At 45.5% G+C, this 20,960-nt stretch overlaps 1 protein-coding gene across 23 annotated transcripts in view; it reads left to right on the top strand.

The window, feature by feature from the left end:
- The window catches only part of KLHL3 (kelch like family member 3), a 119,340-nt gene extending 101,792 nt beyond the window's left edge, over positions 1 to 17,548 (top strand). For 11 of the 23 annotated variants that reach the window (XM_065546772.2, XM_073994278.1, XM_015451922.3 and 8 more), the window contains 4 exons: positions 985 to 1,113; positions 6,642 to 6,782; positions 9,182 to 9,325; positions 12,957 to 17,548. In XM_065546772.2, coding sequence (XP_065402844.1) covers positions 985 to 1,113; positions 6,642 to 6,782; positions 9,182 to 9,325; positions 12,957 to 12,985 — 443 coding nt within the window. In that variant the 3' untranslated portion in view covers positions 12,986 to 17,548. Of the gene's footprint in view, positions 1 to 984; positions 1,114 to 6,641; positions 6,783 to 9,181; positions 9,326 to 11,484; positions 11,606 to 12,956 lie in introns of all 23 variants that reach the window. The other 12 variants (XR_012414094.1, XR_012414097.1, XR_012414093.1 and 9 more) reach the window with 8 other exon arrangements.
- The last annotated feature ends 3,412 nt before the right edge of the window (positions 17,549 to 20,960 follow it).

Below are 20,960 nucleotides of genomic sequence, written 5' to 3'. Positions count from 1 at the left end.
GAATCTTTCTAACTTAAAATAATTGCGGATTTTCAAATACTAGTAGTATTCTTGGTGTCTATCCATCAAGAAAGCACATATGACCAAAAAATCTACCAAGTAATCCTGTTAAATGGATTTGCATTTGGCGCTGTTTATTTAGTCTGCAACTAGTGTGACTCCTCCCTCTGTTCCCACAGAAGAGACCATCCCATTGCATTTTAAGACTAAATTTTAAACCCAAAATGTTTGAATTTCTGCTTTGGGATAGCTCAAATGCCAAATGTTTCCTCCTGCGTCCTGCCTCACTGTCAGCTCTCAGCCCCAGGCGGAAATGATACTCTTGGGTAGCAGCTTAATGGTATTTTAATTTAAAAGTAGATGACGGCACCTCAGGGCTCTTGTGTATGGCTCAGAGATCACAGGGTAGTCTGCAGAAAAATTCCAGCCACCCTGGCCCACGATGTACAAAGAACACTCCATTCACACACTGTACCTGCCAGGGTTGTGGAAGGGGTAGAGACAATGGCTAAGACAGGTTTTGGGTTCTCATTGAAGAAGATTTTTCCATATTTATTTCATCTGCTATTTCAAGCCTTGAGCCAGAAAGGTGGTCTGCCTGCGTATAGCTGGGGGCCTTCTAGCTTTCCATCTATCCAGTGCTGGTGTCTTGTTCTAGAGAAAATTTAACCTAATTCACCAGAAAGATTATGTTGAGTCCCAGTGGTGCCAGGCCATAGCTTTGGGCTGGGTATTTGGGGGTGCTTATTTAGAATGTTCAGTGTTTGCTTCTAAGGAGCTCATGGCTTAAGAGCAAGTAGAATATGTGAAGAAATGTGAAGGATGCTTTGCTTGGTTGAGGAGTAAGTTGGTGGTCCCCTGGAGAAAGAGGGAACAGAATTCTGAGGTAAGGGTGCCCCAGTTGGTTGCAGATAGGGTTTTAGCTGAGCTCTGGTTTCATGCCAGTGTCCCTGGCACCACACTCAGCCACTTTGTGTGTTGCAGGGAAGCTATATGCTGTTGGGGGTTATGATGGAGCTTCCCGCCAGTGTCTGAGCACTGTGGAGCAGTACAACCCAGCGACCAATGAGTGGACATATGTGGCGGACATGAGCACCCGTCGCAGTGGCGCAGGTATGGGAGAACCTCGGGATGCTGGCTGTGTCTGATTTGCTCACAAGTGGGTCTTTACATTTTTTTTTTGTTTGTTTCATTTTAGATTCAGAGGGTACATGTGCAGGTTTGTTACATGGATATACTGCATAACAGTCGGGTTTGGGCTTCTAGTGTACCCATCACCCAAATAGTGACCATTGTACCTAATGGGTAATTTTTCAACCTTCACCCTCCTTCCAGCCTCATCCCTTTTGGAATCCCCAGTGTCTATTGTTCTCATCTTTATGTCCATGTATACCCATTATTTAGCCTGTACATGTAAGTGAGAAGATACGGTATTTGATTTTCTGTTTCTGGGTTATCTCACTTAGGATTATGGCTTCCAGCTCCATCCATGTTGCTGCAAAGGACATAATTTCACCCTTTATTTGGCTGCATAAGATTCCATGGTGTATACATACTGTATTTTCTTTAATCAGCCATTGATGGATACTTAGATTGGTTATATGACTTTGCTGTTGTCAATAGTGCTGCTTTAAATGTAATGACTGTACATGTCTTTTTAGTATAATGATTTCTTTTTCTTTGCATAGATACCCAGTAGTGGGATTGCTGGGTCAAATGGTAGTTATATTTTGAGTTCTTTGGGAAATCCCCATACTGTTTTTCCATAGAGGTTGTATTAATTTATATTTCCACAACAGTGTATAAGCATACCCTTTTCTCTGCAACCATACTAATGTCTTTTTTTTTTTTTTTTTTTTTTTGAGATGGAGTCTCACTCTGTTGCCCAGGCTGGAGTGCAGTGGCGCCATCTTGGCTCACTGCAAGCTCCGCCTCCCTGCAAACTCCGCCTCCTGGGTTCACGCCATTCTTCTGCCTCAGCCTCCTGAGTAGCAGGGACTACAGGCACCCACCACCATGCCCAGCTAATTTTTTGTATTTGTAGTGGAGATGGGGTTTCACTGTGTTAGCCAGGATGGTCTCGATCTCCTGACCTCGTGATCCATCTGCCTCAGCCTCCCAAAGTGCTGGGATTGCAGGTGTGAGCCACTGCACCCGGCCTTTTTTGACTTTTTAATAATAGCCATCTGACAAGTATAAGATGATATCTCATTGTGGCTTTAATCTTCCTTTTTCTGATGATAATCATCAGATGTTAAGCAGTTTTTCATATGATTATTGGCCACTGGAGTGCCTTATTTTGAGAAATGTCTGTATGTATATCCTTTGCCTGCTTATTAATGGGGTTGTTTTTTCCTTGTTGAGTTGTTGGAGTTCCTTGTATATTCTGGACATTAGTCCTTTGCTGGGGGCATAATTTGCAAATATTTTCTCCCATTCTGTAGGTTGACTGTTTACTCTGTTGATCATTTCTTATGCTGTGCAGAAGCCTTTTTGTTTGTTTGTTTAATTAAATTCCATTTGTCTATTTTTGTTTTTGTTGCACTTGCTGTTGGCATCTTAGTCATAAATTCTTTGCCTAGGCCAATGCCCTGAAGAGTTTTTCCTAGGTTTTCTTCTAGGACTTTTATAGTTTCAGGTCTTACATTTAAGTCTTTAATCCATCTTCAGTTAATTTTTGTATATGGTAAGAGACAGAGGTCTAGTTTCATTCTTGTGTATGTGACTAGCCACATACAGCACCATTTATTGAATAGAGTGTCTTTTCCCTATTGTTTTATTTTTGTCGACTTTTTTGAAGATCAGCTTGTTTTAAGTATGTGGCTTTGTTTCGGGGTTCTCTATTCTGTTCCATTGATCTCTGTGTCTATTTTTGTACCAGTACCATGCTGTTTTAGTTACTATAGCCTTGTAATATAATTTGAAGTCAGGTAATGTGATACTTCTGGCTTTGTTCTTTTTGGTTAAGATTGGCTTTGGCTATTTGGGCTCTTTTTTGGTTCTGTATAAACTTTAGGATTGTTTATTCTAATTCTATGAAGAATGATGTTGATAGTTTGGTAGGAATTGTGTTGAATCTGTAGATTCCTTCAGGGAATATGGTCATTTTAATGACATTGATTCTTCCAATACATGAGTATGGGATGTTTTTCCATTTGTTTGTGTAATCTGTGATTTCTTTAGTCAGTCACAAGTGGGTATTGGTTCAACAACCTAACATTTTATTTTAACTCCTCCTTCTTTCGTTTTGCTGTATATAATCCCACTAGCACCTTTGCAGCTAGACACAGCACTTATAAGTTAACCTTTCCTGGGGGATCACTAGAGAATGGATGAGATAATACGCTCCTCATCATCGCTTATGTTTCTATGAAGGTGTTTACATCTTTTGAAAGTGAAGGCTTACTATGTGCCAGGCACTGTCCTAACAAATACTTTTTATGCCTCAATCCATTTAATCCTCACTACAGCCCTACAATGTGGATACAATATGAATTCCACTTATCAGATTTAGAAAGGAAGGCTGCCAGTGGTTGAGTAATTTGCCCAAGGTCATATAATTAGTAATGCTGACTCCAGAGTTAGTTTTTTAAATCCCTAAATTATCAGTCTTATTCCTCTGAAGTAGTAGGACAAGTCTTCAGTTGACAAAGCTGAGCTTGCCTGTCTGGGATTGAAAGCCAAGCTATTAGTGTTCATGTTTGGAGATAACTTATGTCCCCTGCTCCCACTTTTCCTCACTTCAATGCATTCCCCAACATGGGAAGAAAATGACTTTCCAAAAGGTTTCCACTTCTACTTCTTGTCAGAAAACCAGAAGCTCTATGGTCCTTTGGGATTTTTCAGGAAGCGGAGCAACAACCCCTTCTCCCCTGCTTTGTCTTCCCATCCATTGTCTTAGAGGCCCAAAGGGAAGGGTCTGAGGGCAGACAGAGGCATCAGTCCTCTGGTTCTTTATTGCTGGTTCCTGTGGTCAGTGGTGACTGATTACCAATCTGATCCTGGCGGGAAGGCTGTGTGACTTCTGAGAAGGGTAGCCACATTCCCACAATGTTATTCCTTTCTCTCTCTCTCTCTTTTTTTTTTGTGTATTTTTGGAGATTGAGTTGTGATCTCATTTTATAGTACCAAACATATGACCACTTCCTCAGCATTCTTTAAAAAGTATGCTATTTTAATATTTTTAAAGAGCCTTTGTGTGCTCACTGGTTTCAAAAATAAAATCTGCATGATGCCATTTAAGAAGTGTTTGTGTTTGGAGTGCTATTTTTAGGGAATTTTTGTCTCTGCTGATTCTGACAGGTTGGCCCTTCCTGAATGTGGAGCCATTGCCTGGAAGTCAGGAGGCCCGGGACTTGGTGCTGGGTCTGCTCTCATTTGCCATATGACCTTCCTTGGGCAAATCCCTTCCCTTATTCTGGCCTCTAATTCCTTATATGTGAAATGAGTGGGTTGTAGGGTTGTAGTAGATGTTCCCTAAGAACCAAGTCAATCCACAAATCCCATGATTCTTTTCCTGTCGTAAACCTCTTTCGGAAATTTTGGTTTCTAAAGTTTTGGTAGAGTCTTCTTCGTACTCCCTAGAAATCCTCTGTTGTGACGTAAGGGGTGAGAGCTCAGCATGCCTGGGGCAGCCCACCCTGAGATGCGTGACCGCTCCTAGGGCCGAAAGCCTGGGGAGGCAGCCGGGCGTGAAGCCGCCAGGGCAGACCTGCGTTAGGAAGCTCAGGCTTGTCTCTGTGGAGGGAGCCGCCTTTGGAGACTACAGCTGCTTTGTCTCTGCCAAGCTGCTGAAATGGTTATTGCTGGGTGGACATCACCTGGCCCTATTCCTGTCTCTTACCTACCCTGGAGGACCTGGAGGGTGACACGTCTGTTGCCTGGGAGTGCAGTGTCCCTGGGAGGCACACTGACCTTGATTTAGGAAATCAAAACCAAGCCTTTTTCCTGAGGTTACTGTCAGAGCCCTGGCCTCCGACTCCCAGGTCAGCCTTTCTTCAGTGCTTCACTTTGGTGAGATTTGGGCAAGTCTCACCTCTGGAGTTGGGAACCCACATACTTATCAAGGTGGGTGTTCTTGTTGGCTGAAGACCCAGAGACCAGAGGCCCTGGCCTTTGGCTGCCTGAGGCCCTTTGAGGTGCCAGGAGCGCCTGTGGCTCTAGGTCCAGGACGCCGCTGCATGAATGTTTATGGATGAGGCTGCACTAGGGCAGAGGCAGAGTTGCCTGAGTGCCTGGAAGGCAGCTCGCTTCCTCAGCAGGGTGTGGGCAATGCTACCAGATGGTCAGGGGAAAAAGAGGCCCTCTCTCAGGGAATGTGTGTTCCTGCTGAGCATGGAGGAAAGGAAGGTGAGGCAGCTTTGGAACTCAACTAATTGTATTAAACCTGTCAGTTAGAGAGAGCCATTGTTGATACGACAGCGCCATCTGCTGTTAGTTTAGAGCAACTGCTGGGAGCCACTAGCATACCCACGTAATTGCTGGGAGGGATTTTATTAATTTATATTTTTGTCATTCAAGCAATATTTCTTGAGAACCTACTGCCGTGGGGCACAGGGAAGCAGACGAGGGACAAGGCAAAAACAGTCCTCATCCATATGGAGTTATAGTTTACAAGTCTGGTTCTTGGGTCTGAAAGCTGGCTGCACATCCCAGTCACCTGAGGAACTTTCTCTGACTCCTGACCAGTGTGGAATCTCTCTTGTAAAAAGCCTCCCAGTCCGTTGAGGTGCAGCCTGCCCACGGAGTGGAGTAGTCTGTGGTCCATGGGAACTACTGATCTAGTACGACTCTTTCCCTTTACAAATAGGGAAACTGAGGCCCAGAAAGGGGAAGGGTCACCCAGTGAGCAAATCAGAGAGGCAAGTCCGGAACACAGGTGTCCTAGCTACCAGGTCAGTTGCACTTTCTAGATACTGTGCTGTCTTCCCTCTTTATGGCTTTCATCTTCTTGTTGTATAAAAGGATTTTAAAAGATTATACTGAAACTTGTAAACGAAGCAATTCTAGCACTCAGCTCAGGCCGATCAACGTGGTTAGTGATCTAATAATGCCCTCTGCAGTTCAGGAGGAGAGAAGTGGGCGGAAGGGTCAGCTTCTGCTTACATGACCAGCAGGGAGGCCTCCGTAATAATAATTTCAGCACTTTTGCTGTGTCGCTAGTTTCAATTTTTAACTCTTTTTAATCAACTAATATAAGGATGAGTAAGTAATACAACATTGTAGGAAAACGAGGCAATATAGATAGGCAAAAAAGGAAAATGAATGTAATTTGCCACTCAGAAATAATTATTCTTAATATTTTAATGGATTTCTTTCAGTATTTTTTGTCCTTTTTTCTTTGCTTATGAACATCGTCCCCTGTATGTATATATGTATGTATATATTTATGTTTTTTCAAAACAGAATTTGGGTCACATTTGCTTTATACTTCAAAGTTTTGAGCTTGCGAGTCTTATGAGGAGGCGGGTAGGGTGTCATTATATTTGTTTTACAGATGAGGACACTGAGGTCCAGGGAGACAAAATGGCACTCCCCAAGTCCCCTCGCTGGTCAGGGCTGTCCAGGACTGGACCCCAGGCCTCCTGATTTCTGGTTACTGTAGCCAGCCTGAGGCTGGGACACTGTGCTCTGCCTTTCAGGGGTTGGAGTGCTTAGCGGACAGCTGTACGCCACAGGTGGGCATGATGGGCCTTTGGTGAGGAAGAGCGTTGAGGTTTACGATCCTGGAACAAATACCTGGAAGCAAGTGGCAGACATGAACATGTGCCGGCGCAATGCAGGTAATGACTGCTCTCTCCATCTCCCCTTTGGGGGTCGTGTGCCTTTTCTCCCTGAAGACACTGGCTCTAAACAGCAGGGAGATTCCCAGGGTCTGGAGCTGAGTGTATATCCTGAACAGGGAGTGTCCATTTTCCAGGTGGGCTCTCGGTTAGAGGAGGGGAGAAATTGAGACCCCGAAAGCTAGCTGCAGATCCTGCAACCTAGATGCAGAGGATCCCCTTCCTCCCCACTGAAGGGTGATGACTTTTACCACACACGGATGAGCACAGACCTGGAAAAGTCCTTTGGTTGCCGTCAGTACCCCCTGCCCGACAGCTTTGTAGGTAGCTAAGCTCAGGGCTCTGTGGACAAGAGCCAGACAATGGCACTTGGTTCTATCTTTTCTTTGCCAGTGCCTGGCTAGGAGAACCTCTCATTTCCTACTTGAAACCAGTCTCCTTCCTTGCAGGGACAGTTGGACCCTTGATCAGTTCTCCTTTCCTTATTGCGTTCTTTGTATTCCTGTCTCTCCTTTCCTTCTTGTCTCCTATGCCTTCCTGTAGGAATGATTTACTGTAGAGTATTTAGGTTTATATTTCCTGGAGCATGAGGCCCCTTGTAAGCTATTTCCTTTTTGAGCTTTGCCTTGTGGGTTGTGTACTGTGTCGGTATACCTTTATGCCTCTTTGCTCTAGGACAGTGTTGGCTTAGCCCAACTTCCCAGGCTGGAAAGACACACAGGTGACTTTCAGGCAGATGCATTTTCATTATTCTCATATTACCTGTTTGCTAAGCCCATTCGTGTCTGACTTGGAAGTGTAAACAGGGGCTGAGGGGATGTTTATTAATTTACTCGTTGCCTAAGCCTGCTGTGATAGAAGTTCTCATTTGGCTTGAAGCCACATGAGCAAAGAATTACAGGACCCTTAAGGCAGCTAGTCTATCTAGAACCTGGGAATTCAGTTTAGATGTAAATGTGTGTTTGCATAAAATTCATGCATAGATATTTCTATTTTTTAATAACAAAAATGGAATTACACTATAACACTATTTTGTAACCTGTTTTTTTTTTTAAAAAAAAACTCACTTTACAATCTCTCACGAATATCTTATTACAACACTAAACTTACTTATATGATATTATTTTAAATGACTATATCATAATTTAAGCAATCTACTATTGGACACAGGTTATTTCCATCTTTTCTATACTATAAGTAATACTTTAGTTATTATAAATGGTCTTTATAGCTAAATCAGTGCACACATTTAAAATTATTTCTTTAGAATAAAAGGCCAGAAATGGATTTTTTTTTTTTTTGAGACAGGGTCTCGCCCTCTCAGGCTAGATTGCAGTGGCATAATCTTGGCTCTGCAACTCTGCCTCCTGGGCTCAAGAGATCCTCCCAGCTCAGCCTCCTGAGTTTTGGGACCACAGGTATGTGCCATCACATCTGGCTAATGTTTGTATTTTTTGTAGAGACAGGGTTTCACCATGTTGCCCAGGTTGGTCTTGAACTCCTGGGCTCAAGTGATCCATCTGCCTTGGCCTCCCAAAGTGCTGGGATTACAGGTGTGAGCCACTGTGCCTGGCCAGAAGTGGACTTTTTTAATTAGAGGGAGCACATGTATTTTAGATGCCATCCAGGAAGGTGTCCATTTTATCGTCTCACCAGTATTTGAGAGTACCTTCAGCAACACTGGTAATTGCTACTTTTTGGAGTATCACCAATCCCTTAATCTAATTTTGAAAAACACACAACATATTGGACTATGGCCTTTGAAAGTCTTAATGAGCAATAATTAATTACATTTTCATACGCCTTAGACCCTGCTGCATGAGACCTTGCCCAAAACCCATCTCACTCTGAGATCAGGGTGGGAGCTGTTCCTCATCCCTGGGAGCTGTGTGTGAATGTAGACCCCAGACTTGTAAAGGGATTACAGACATAACCATCAGCATCACACAGTGTGGATACACCATAGGGCTTATCCGGGAAAAACTTAGCAGCAGAGAAGTAGTAGCATGCATGAAGTCCCCTGAATTGTTTTATTCTCTAGCTCAGGCCTGGCACAGGAGGTCTGTGTACACCTTTCCAGTAGAGAGGGGTCTGTGCCCATATGCTCTACATACTTATAGTGTAGGTATGTGTGTGGTGGAGGGCATACACGTTATAAGTAATCAGACCCCCTGGTCAGAGAAATGATCTTGTTAGGAAGAAGGATCCTTGGAGCCCAGTGGCTGTTGTCAATATTTTCTTCCACTTAGCAAACTCAAACCTCCGGAGCCAAATCTCCGTTGTCTTACCATGAAGGGAGGAAAAGAGCCTCCCAGGCTCTCTGGATTTGTCTCTTGATCAATTCTGATCTCTTGGTGCGCCTGCTGTGATGTCTCCTATGGCTTTTGTTTGACTCCCAGGGGTCTGTGCAGTGAATGGGCTCCTGTATGTGGTTGGAGGGGATGATGGATCCTGCAACTTGGCTTCAGTGGAGTACTACAATCCTGTCACTGACAAATGGACACTGCTTCCAACCAACATGAGCACGGGGCGGAGCTATGCAGGTCAGTGTGTGCCATCTCCATGCCCATCCCAGAGGCCTCCAACACACTGGGGGAATGAGGGGTGGGTGGGCCGGTGGGATGAGGGGATGTGAGCTTGCTTAACTTGGGCCTGAGTGCCTCCTCTAGGGATGACAGGTAATTGTTACATGGCCACCACTCTTTCATTCTGAGCTCATGACAGATACTGATAATTAGCACTTATTACCCCCTGCCCCTGCCCTGACCCTGTGAATCTGAAGGTAGCCTCAGAATTTATAACGTTTGTTCCATCGAGCCACTCCAACTGAACTGAGTTGTCACAAGAGATTTTAGAATTTCATTGCCATTCCTGGTTTACTTTGTGCCAGGCTCCTAGATGGCATAAGATGCAATTCTTGCTGTCCAGAGTTGAATTGGACAACTGGGAAGACAAGATGATGTATATACAAGTTCTAAATGACATACACTAGACAGGCTTTAGCACATGAAAGACTGGTGAGAACTGGCAAAGCCAGGGAACCCTTCCTGGAGGAGACAGGCTCAATTACACTTTGAGGCTGGATCACAATCACACAAATGGCTGTCCTTTAGTGGGTGGCTGGCCCCGTGCCATGGGGCAGTGTGTTAGGAACAGAGTGTGCATTTGTTTTCATCTTTTCTGCAACTCTTGGGCTGAATGGGACTGTATCCATTTATTTTATGGATGATGAAACTGAGGTTTGGAGAGTTTAAGTAACTTGCTGAAGGCCACACAGCTAATAAATGGCAAAGTCAGTTCAAACCCAGAGTTCTAAGTCCATGCCCTTTGTGCTACCCCAGCTCAGGGTAAGCCTTAGACTAAGGCACCAGGCGGGTGTGTAAGCTTCTTCTTGGGGAGTGTGTGTGAGGGGTTTGGTGAGTGGCAGGGGCAGGGGTGGCGTCAGAGTTGGTGTTTCTCTCTATGGGGAGATGAGCAAATATATATCCATAGTGTAGTTCAGTTCCTTGTATCTGGTTTTCCAGAACCTGGAATAGAGATAACATTATTTATCCAGCACACACAGAACATACCAGGCATTATCCAAAGTATTTGATAGTCATTATCTCTTTTAATCCATACCACAACTCCAGGGATATTCTTCCAATTCCCATTTTGCGTTATAAAGGTCAGTCATTCCATCTAGTTTGACTGCAGAGGAAGATTGTGCTGTGCAGATTTGAAGGAGTTTGCGGCACAGTCTTTCAACGTAAGACTTCTGTTGCAATGGACTTTAACTTTTTTCTTCCTGTAGAGTTTTTTTCACGTTGTAATGCTTTTCTTGGCTAAGTATAAAACATTTTAGAAGAAGTTTGGTCCTGGAGTAATTCTGTTCTGGGATGAGTGAGACAAGTGAGGATCTTCCCTTGACTCCATGCGTGCCTTAATGAGAGGGGAAGAGTTAAGTGTGGGTGGTTAGAATTTCATATATATGCTGAATATTTCATGTACCTTTCTTCATTGCCTGCCCTCTCCAGAAGTAGGTAGGAAGCAGACAAGCAAACCTGCAATTTTATGTTCAAACCCACTTACTGAGTCTATTATCTTAAAGTCTAAGGAAATGTTCCAAAATGCAAAGATTTGTGGACAGTTATTTATTGGGGCCTTACTCATGATAGGAAAAAACTGAGAATAACTTAATGTCTGACATGAGGGAAATAGTTAATAATCTATGGGATATTTATATAGTGTATGATTTTTAATGTTATGAGAAAACATTTGTAATAGCCTGTTAGGTTAAAAAGGATGCAAAGTTGTATGAACCTTGTGAACTCACACATGTAGTCCTGTATTGCTGGTAGCGGGAGTGGGGGTTGAATAGCTGCTGCTTCTTCTGCAGATGGATATTGGAGTCAGATGTGAATTTGAATCCTAGCTCTGCCACTAGCCCTGAGTCTCTGGGCCAGATATCCTATCATACTGAACCCCTGTTGTCTTATTTGTAAAATGGGAATAAAATTAGACTAAGCCTTTTAGGGTGCTGTGAGAATGGAATGCAGTAATACTTGTGAAGAGCTAAGCACAATGCCTGCCTGGCAGTAGACACCATGCAGTAAATGATTGTAATTATTATTAGATGCTAGAAAGTATTCCAAAAAGACAGTGGTGGTTTTCTTTGTGTGAAGGGATTAAAGCTTTTTTCTTTGTGTTCTGCATTTTCCAGATTTCCCATAATGAGAATATATTACTTTTATAATCAAGATAAAGGTTATATGAAAAAGCAACACAGGAGCCTGCTTTCAAAAACAAAAAGCTACCTTCTGAAAGAGATGTCTGAGATTCAAGTAAGATGCTGTCAAGACCAGGCACCTGGACTCAGGTTCTGCCTGCCTCGAAGCTTCAATGTCTGCACCTTTAGCCAGGAATAAACAGGAAATAGATGTCTTAGCAGAATATCTCCAGTGGGGTATCCTGGCTTGCTTTTAGCCATGTTCTGTCAATCTCATCTTCAACCAGAACATTTTATAGTTGTGGGACTATGTTAAAATAAGGCTCCAGTAACCATCCTGCCTGGAGACACCTATAAGTTAGGATTTCGTTTAGCAACAGGCACCAGAAACCCTGACAGATACTTTCCTAAATAAGGAAGTGAGTGTATTTGTCTCAAGTAGAAAGAAATCCAAGGTTGGCCGGGGGGCTCAGACTGACATTGAAGAACCAGGTTTCTCTTCTCTTTTCTGTTCTGCCAGCTTTATCAAGGGCTGCTGCCTCCCCTTGGCCTTGCGTGAGCATTCCAGTCACAACAAGAACAAAGCCAGCGTTGCAACACTGGCACACTTGCCTTTATAGTCTTATTGGCCAGCACTGGGTCACATGGCACATCTAACTGCCAGGCAGTCTGGGAACCCGAACTTTCAACTTGCTGGTGGCTGTAGTCAAGGACAGCAAGTTGGAAGGATGTTGACGGAATCAACCTGTACTATCTGATATGTAGCCTCAGTCCCTTACAGTGAGGTTCTGGGTCATGCGTGGATTTATAGTTAGGTGTTGAGCGTGGTTCACCCGGACTAAAACAGTAACACAGCGTACATGTCTAGAGCATTTATCAAAGTCGAGATTGTCACATTGGCAGGGTCTGTTAGATGACATTCGTGTGGGAACTGAGCATAAAGAGGTCAAAGAACTTGCCAAAGGCCATAGTGCAGGTTGACTGGTGGCAGAGTTAGGATTGGAATTCAGTCTTTCTTGCTCCCATGAAGGCAGCCTACTATACTTTCCACTTCATTCCAGTGTCTTCTAAAAGTAGAGATGAATCACCCATCGCTTCTCTTACAATGATTCAAATTTAGAGCTGCATAGCTGCCCCTGGGCACTGAGCATTGTTGGGCTGGGTGCTAGGGCTGGGGACGGGAGTCACCACAGTGAGTCCATGTGATGACACCCGGTGAGGCCACTAGCCAGCGGTGTTTGAGGGACTGTGCTCGTAGGTTCAAGTGTCTTGCCAGGACTTGGCTCTTGGAGTGGGGAGCGGCCAGCTGCTAGCAGCCTGAGTCTACAGACACTTCGATATTAGGATAAAAATTGTACACATTTCCCTTGGCTGTGACTCAGGATATCTTGGATTCATGAACTCACTGGGACTCTGAGTAATTTTGGAGAAGCTAAGATGATAACTTTCTCCCCCTTTCTTATTAGGTGTTGCCGTGATTCACAAGTCCTTGTGACCCAAAATCCCACTGCCAGGAGGTGGAGGAAGGAGCAGGTGCTGCCTGTGACTCTGAACAGCAGGACCTTGGTGACTGGATTCAACTCCCTTAGGAGGGTCTGCTGTCCTCTGATTTGGCAGACTGGTGTTGTTCATCGCAGTGTGGACACCATTACCCACCCCCGCTCCCCTGAGGTGCTCTGGCCTATGCTCTGAGCAATGGGATCCTAACAGCCCCAGGCAGCACCTTTGGGCTTTGTTTTGGTGTTTCTACAGGGACCATACAGACCCTGGAATGTGTGTGTGTGTATAGAACATGGTGTTTCTCTAAGTTGGGGGGTGAGCGTGTGTGACAGTCTACTGGATTTCTTTACTACTGATCCTTTCGCTGTGTTAAAAATCAAATCACAGAGACCTCTCTTCTGGATTTGTCCCATGGGGACCCTGAGACTACTAAAGCTGCTTTCTTCCGAAGGTCCAGTTGGACAGTCTGGGAATGTCCAGAAATAACCAGTGAGGGGGCAGTTCCCTGGCCACACCCACTTATGTACTTTAACTACTGTGACTTTGTCTGCAGAAGAGCTAGAGAATTTTCAAAGCTGCACCGTGTCCTCTGTGTGCTAGAATAAGGGACAAATGGGTTCCCTGCGCTTCTCAGCCCACTGTTTTTCCTTGAGTTCTCCTACAGGAAGCAGATGAGAACTGCTCAGTCTTCAGGTTTAGGCCATTGGTCTTTGATGTCATAGATTCCAGGCCTGGGAGATATTATGTCTCTTCAGCTGGGAAAACTAGCTCTTCAGAGAAGCCTCGGGTAACACTGAAACAAAACAAAACAAAACAAAACAAAAACCAGGAAAAAAACAAAAAACCGAAAACCAAAGTGGTAAGGATTCAGTTCCTGCCTGTAATGGTCTCAGAGAGGGTCCTACTTTTAGGTTTTCCCAGGATAGGACAGTCCCCATTTATACTTAAAATCCGGGTTTAATTATTCACAGCACCCCGTTTTACTCTCTGAAGTGTTCTGGTTTGGAGGATAAATAAGAGGTCACCCTCCTCCAAAGGCAAATATAGATTTGTGCCTGTGTTGGATGGAGTCGTGTGTGATTCAGATGGACGTTGGATGGCTCCAAAGGAATATACCACTAGAGCTGGCCCTTGGCGCTTTGTGACAGTGGTCAAGTCTGTCTAATGTCCTTGTCTTCTTTTTCTTGTGCTTTCCCCCATTCCAGGGTGTGCACCCTCTCCCCAAGCCCCAAGAACCTCACTACTGCTTTCCCTGTGAGGTAGGAGGTGTCAGTGGGCCCTGGGTTTGAGGCCTCCTGAGGTGTGCTTGCGTTTTAAAAAGGGAGCTTGGGAAGAGCTTTGCTAATTCACAGGTAAAAATGATTAATGATAGAGCTTCAAGCATCTTGAGGAGTGAGCATTTGAGGGTGCTTGGAGTAATTTGTCTTTAAAAAACTTTAAAGTTGTGCTGTTCGTAAACTAGCAAATTGCTCATGCTGGAATTTCTGGCATAAGCAGGGGAAGTCTTGTGTCTGGAGAATAGTCTCATACCTTGCAGTCTGGGACACTCCCTACTTTGAGAATCCACCTACAGGAAGCCAAGGAACTTTATCAATCCTGATGTTGGACTTCTGATACGACTGGGCTACTTCCAAGCAGGTGCTGCAGGAGATTGGCATCCCCCAACCCCTGCAGTCAGAAACCCCAAAGTCTTCCCCGCCAGTGGGCCGCTTTGTGTATTTACTGTATATTTATTGTGCCCTAAATGTGCAACTCTCCTAAAGACAAAACTTCTCTTTCTGATGTTAAGCACATGTTTCTTCAACAAGACGCTTGGAGAACAACAAGGTACCCAGAAGTTGTAGAAGCCTTCAGAAGAGGCTAAAATATCCAGCTTTGGGGGACCTTGAAGAAATGTCTCCAAAGGAAGCAAGGCATGTTTTAGTTGAGTACTGTGGTCTCACTATGAAGTGGGGATGACGGTGGCTTCAGAACTCTACCTGGCTGTGGGTTGGAAGCTGATGGAATGAGAAATGTCCTTTCTCCTTCTCTGAGGAAATTTTGAGTCTTGTTTTGGTGTATCTGTGTAATGGGGATGGGGTTGGGGTTGGGATCTGATGTATGCCGCCCACAGAAGCTCTCAATTTCAGATGACAGGTGAATTCCGCGTCCCTCCCCCACCATTGAGAAGCTAGACTTTCGTGCTGGAGAGGCTATTTTTTTATGTGTCATCTTCCAGGGAAGGGTCCCTCCACTGAAAGCTAGTCAGTCATGTTTTCCGTTTTTGGATTTTTGCAATTGGTTTCGCCTCATGTCTCCCTCCCTACAAAGCACTGCCTCTGCTGGGCGTGATGGCAAGGCCGTGTCTGTTTCACCCTCATGTGTCCTTTCTCATGGGGACCAGAACACTGGTACGTCATCACCAAAGCCAATCTGCTCCAGCTGCCCACAGATGCCACCAAAACCTGCTATCTCTTTGTTACCAGGTAGGATTCTCTTTCCCCAGTGGACACAGCAGGCTATTTTCGAGTTTGTGCTGGTCACATGGTAGATGAAGCCTCTTACTGCCCCACTTAGGGTGGCCACGGCTGCTTGTGAATGCAGCTTTGCCAGTGGTGTATCTGTCATCTGACTGAGGTGGTGAAATGGAATTGAGGCCCAAGGTTAGAAGCAGCCGAGACGCCACTTGGATACTGATTTGAACAATGTAGAAGTCAGATTCTGAATTCCAAAGTTATTCTCATAAGTACCCAATGGCATCTCTCCATCTACAAAGTTGCAGTATTATGCAAATGAAAGTGACCTCATTTTCTGCTATGCAATAAGAATACTTAATTCTATTTCCTGACAAGCCAGTTGCAATATCCCCTGAGATGCTTTTTGAGCTGTCTTACTTTGATATCTGTTGTGTAATGTTTGTATATTTCTGAGCCAGATCCTTTCAAAGATTGCCTTTTTATAAAATTGAAGCTGTAGCTTTTAGGCTAAAATTTTAATGTAGATATTTTTATAAGATATTTTTTTCAAGATGTTTGAATCGCTTTTTATTGTCCATGATAATATGTTATGTTCTTTGCATCGTTCACTCTCAAACATAGTTCATGCCTGTAGCTCTCTTCCTTTTGTTTCTCACCCTCCAGAAGCATCTTTTTCAGTAGCACCAGGTAGATGAGCCTTTTTTTTTTTTTTTTAAATACCATATTCAAGGGAGTCTGCTCCATTTTAAAACACAGTCACTGGTGTTTCTTGAATTGCTAGGGACTGATGTTGTGTTCGACTCAGCTCTTGCCCATCTGTATTGATTGTGTGTGTGTTTTTTTTTTGGAGTCTGCTTTCTGTGGGGGTGAGGCTGGGCTGTCTCATGGTGGCTCCCACTGACGGGCACTGAAGCTGGCACCCTGTGGCATGGAGAAGCCTCAGGGAAAGGCCTGCCCCCCAGCACACACTCCCATAGTGTCCTAGGTCCAGCCGACCATTCCTTATTCTCTTCTATCTCCTTGTTCATCTGAAGCTTCCAATAGCTTGAGGCCTTTGCTGCTGGATGATGCCCTTTTTGGGAGCATCTTGTCTCTGACCTTTGGAAGAGGGGTCAGTCCTCATGATCCCCATGTGTTAAGCATGTGCTTTGCAGGTGCTCACACGACACTTACAACTTACTTCCTGAGCTGTGTCTCTACTCCAGGCTCTGGTTTGTGTATTTATCTGCCATTAGCATCATGATTTTTAAAATTAATTATTATTATTATTGTTGGGACAGGTGCCATTTACATTGCCTCCATGCTCCCCACTTGCACCTAGCTGGATCAGGTTGGGAGGATGAGCAAACTCGTATTCCAGTTAGTTGGAGTTTTTAAAGGCTCTGTTTGCCTGGAGAAGCAAGGAGGTTAGAATGTATTTTTTTTTTTTAAGCATTTGCACTATTTAGAGTCCTAGCCCCTCATGTTCAGCTGTGCTGTGTTTCTACTGACCAAACAGGAGAGCCAGCAGCACTTCCAGCGTTTGGGAATGGAAGAGATTACTTCTGTAGTGGATAATTGCAGCCTCATAGCCCCTGTGCAGCCTTCGTCATGGGACTCAGTGACTCATGGATATAGCATCAGCCATGGCAGGAATGCACAGGACTGTGGCATTTGCAGCATCAAATTGCCCTAGTGCCATGTTTGGTTATGAGATTGTAAATTATTCGCTCCCCCGTCCTCCCCTCCCCTCGTTTTCAGTGGCAATAGAGGACCCTTGTGTTTTTTGTTTAATTTGCATATTATGTGTAAAATACTTTCTTTGAAAGAAAAGTGAAGACGCTGAATGTGTATGTCTGTGTGGGTGCTCTGTCCCTGTGGTTGTCATAGCCAGTCAGACTTGATCACTGATACCCCGTACAACATGTTGCATAGGTAAGATCCTCAATCTGGTGTTCTCTGCATGGCTGTTAGGGACTGTATATCTTGTAAAAGAACACTTGTCACATGCTTGATCAGTTACAGCTATAGCTGAAGAAACATTTCCTCAAATGTATTATTTTAACAGGAATCATGTTCTAATTTCCCATCCTTTAATTTTAATAAAAGTTGAACTGTGCAAACTTTTCTCAGTATTTCATTTGTTTAGTCCACTCTCTCTGCTATGTCTCAAACATGAAAAGGACAGATTTATTCCTGTATGTCTTTGGATTAAAAAAATTTTAAGATGTACTGGACAAGATCTGGGTTCCTTGGTTTCCATCACTGGCCCCAGCAGAGTGCCAGGCCCACAAAGACCTTCTTCAATGAGGCCAAGAGAGGACAGTCCCTCCAGGGGGTGTTAGGTGGTGTGGGCAACTGCCAGATAATCACTGGGAACCACGGAGAGTCAGGTTTGGTGGGGAAGACAGCTAGCTCAGCTGGGCATCACCATTTGGGAGAGGAGCCTTGTATGAAGCGGGGGGGCGGTGGATCCCTGGCTCAGCTGTAACTTCTCAAAGCCTCCTGCTCAGAGACCTTAGCTCTCTCTCTAGTTAACAAAGCAGTTCCAGGCCCTTTTGAGATGTCAGTAGCTCTGGCCTGTACCAGGTGACAGATGGACAGCACAGAGGTGTTGGACTTCCCTTCAAGCTGGAGAGACTCAAGGGACGAGTGGGAACCCTTAGCCAGATTCCTCCCCATATTTGGGAAAGTAAATTTTGAGCTCCAAGGGGGCACAGCCTGCTTGACTCACTCTGCACTCCTGGTGCCTGGCACTCAGCTGGCGCTCAGCTGGCACTCAGGAACAGTTGATGGAAGAGCAAAGAAAGGCACGTGGTAGGGCTCGGGTGGCAGTTTCTTTCCTTCCTCCAACTCCTCTCCCCTCTCCTGGGCTGGCCTCTGCCAGAGCCTCTGTTCTCCCAGCTGTCACCACTCACCCTCTGCTCCTGTCGAGCAGTTAGACTGTTCAGAAGAATGAGGTCAGGCCTCTTTGAGCCCCACAGATCCTGAGCAGGTGGGCAGGAATGTGTGCCCCTGGGACAGAGGAGGCCCACAAAGGTGAACCCATTTATCTGGGGGTGTGTTGTGAGCAGTGGAGCACACCTGGACGAAACCTACTAACTCTTGACCCACAATTGAATTTGTGCATCAGCCTGAGAAGAGGGTTCAGGCTGCGGTTGTTTCAATAATCATAGCAGCTGGCATTTATTTTGCATTTGATGTGTGCCAGGCCCTGTGCCGAATGCTTTAATTCCAGTTAATCTCCATAACACCTCATGGAGGCAAATGACCACATGATGCTCTGCCTAATTCACAGGATTACCGGAGTTAATTAACAGACCCTTGAGAAGAGGTGCAGGCCCCCTCCTCCTACTGAAGCTGCTTGCTGAACTGTGCCATCTTCAAATCCCAGAGGCCATACCCTATGAGTGCATTCTGCAGCTAGGAGGTCACCAGCGTCTGGCCCTCAAGGGTGGGCAGGGAAGCAGATCCCAGAGCTAGGCTGGAGACCCCCTCTGCGGTCAACCTGCTCTGGGCCTCAGCTGGTCTTGGAGAGGCCTGGCGAGGGGCTGATGGCTAGTGAGGGCTTTGTCTCAGGGCACACGTATTTCCCCCACTATGCTTCTGGCCTGGTTTCTCCTTACAGGAGAAGTTTCAGAGTAATTTCATATTTGGTGGTTTTTCTACCAACTTATGTTTCTATAGTTTACAAATAGTGTCTTTTGACCCTAATAAGCTATTTTACTTTAATAAAAATATCTTCTGTTCTGTTTGCCTCCTGTGATTTTCACATAGGAATCTGTATTCCCCATTGTCTATCCCTTTCTGCTCAGACAGCTTCTCCTACTGCTCCAGGGTCAGTGCCCATGGGAAGGGGCCCCTGACTGCGATTTTAGACATTGTCAGATGCAGCCCATGTATTTGCATGTCGGGAAACTGCGGCTTGGAGCTGTAGAGAGGCAGCTGGCTCTTGTTCTTAGGTAGTTTTGATGTGGCTTTCTCTAGATCATTTGCAGCTCCAAAGCTGCACACAAGTGCCTGAAGTGAGCCAGGTTTCCCATCAGCCCAGTGGAGGCTCCAGGGCCTGTGCCTGCCTACCTGCCTCTGGGGGGGCTCTGGGGCTGAGGAAAGGCAGTGACTGCAGGCCTGAGGCCCATGACCCTCAGGGGTGGAACAGAGAAGAGGGGTGGCCCCCATCATGGCAGGGTGGTCTCTCTGAGACTCCTGCTCTGTGGCCACTCTAGTTTCAAAGGCTGCTCCAGGCTCCCAGGGTCGCTGGAGGCTGCAACTCTCCTTCGCAGGTGTCGGGGGCGTCTACTGGCCCAGGGTGGAAGGAGGCCTTGTTCTTGGCTGTGTGACCTGCAGCACATCCTTTTCCCTCTCTGGTTCCTTATCTGTCAAATGAAGGAACGTGTGTCCTTATGAGCATTTACTGCACTCGCCAGGCCCTGTTCTTGCTCCTACGTAACCGGCAAGGAGATGGGGTTCAGAGAGCTGAGGGATGAGGGGAACAAGGATTTGAACCCACATCTTCCATGGTAGTAGTTTTTGACTGCTATGCTGCACGTGTTGTTAATCTGTTAGGACCCTGGACCCTGCCAGTGAACATGCATGATGAAAATGTTTTGATGAATCTCCTAATTGTAAGCTAAAGGCCGGAAAGTTTGGCTTTAGACCTCTTTCCTTTCCTCGGTTTTTCTTTCCTTCCCATTCCTAGTTCCCAGCTGCCTCTAGGAAAGACCCCACTGTCCCTCCCAGTGTTGGGAGTCTTTCATTCTCTCTTTTCCGCGTGTTCAACAGTTACTCCCTTAACCAGAATATATCCATTATCTATGTTGCGTGTTGCTGGGAACTTGAGATGCAACTGCTAACAGAACAGGTGGTCCCTGTGGACGTGGAAGTTTGAATTTCTACGGAACATGGTCAGGTAAAGACGCAGGTACAGTCTGGTGCTGTGGGGGCAGGAGTGGGTGAGGAGGGGAAACACATGCCCCTGAGTGAGAGTCACGGGGAACAACAGGAGAGAGGGAGACATGCAGGGACCGGGGGAAAGCGGGTGAGACTCACACAGAGCAAGAGACAGAATGTGAGAGATGGAGACACACGGAAACACAGGGTGGCAGAAGCATAAAAAAGACGACGCACACACACACACGGCCAGGGAAGAAGAGGTACCATCCAAATGGAAACACAGAGGCAGAGACCCAGAGAGAGAGAATGAGAGGGCGAGAGTGTAAGACAGAGCAAGAGTCATTCCTGGCAGAGGACGGGTCAGCATGGCGGTTCAGATGCAAAGCTTTAGAGTCAGCAGACGCTTTAGAGTCAGGAGACTTCAAGTCTGAACTCAAGAAGGGTAATCACGTGGGTTTGAGGAGCCTCTTCCCCTCTCAGAGCCAGTGCCCTGATCTGTAAAATATGGATGATGCACCACGTCTGTGAGCTTGTGGAGATGAACATGAGAAGGCCCTAAAACAGAAGGCAGCCACTTCAGGCCCCAGGAGTCAGGCACGGCCTGGCAGAAGCGGCCTCCAGCATGAGACACTCTGAGTCTCT

The sequence above is a fragment of the Macaca fascicularis genome, chromosome 6 (genome assembly GCF_037993035.2).
Source record: "Macaca fascicularis isolate 582-1 chromosome 6, T2T-MFA8v1.1".
NCBI classification, from domain to species: Eukaryota; Metazoa; Chordata; class Mammalia; order Primates; family Cercopithecidae; genus Macaca; species Macaca fascicularis.
The sequence above is the reverse complement of the archived record's forward strand: the minus strand, read 5'-3'. Positions and strand labels throughout refer to the sequence as shown.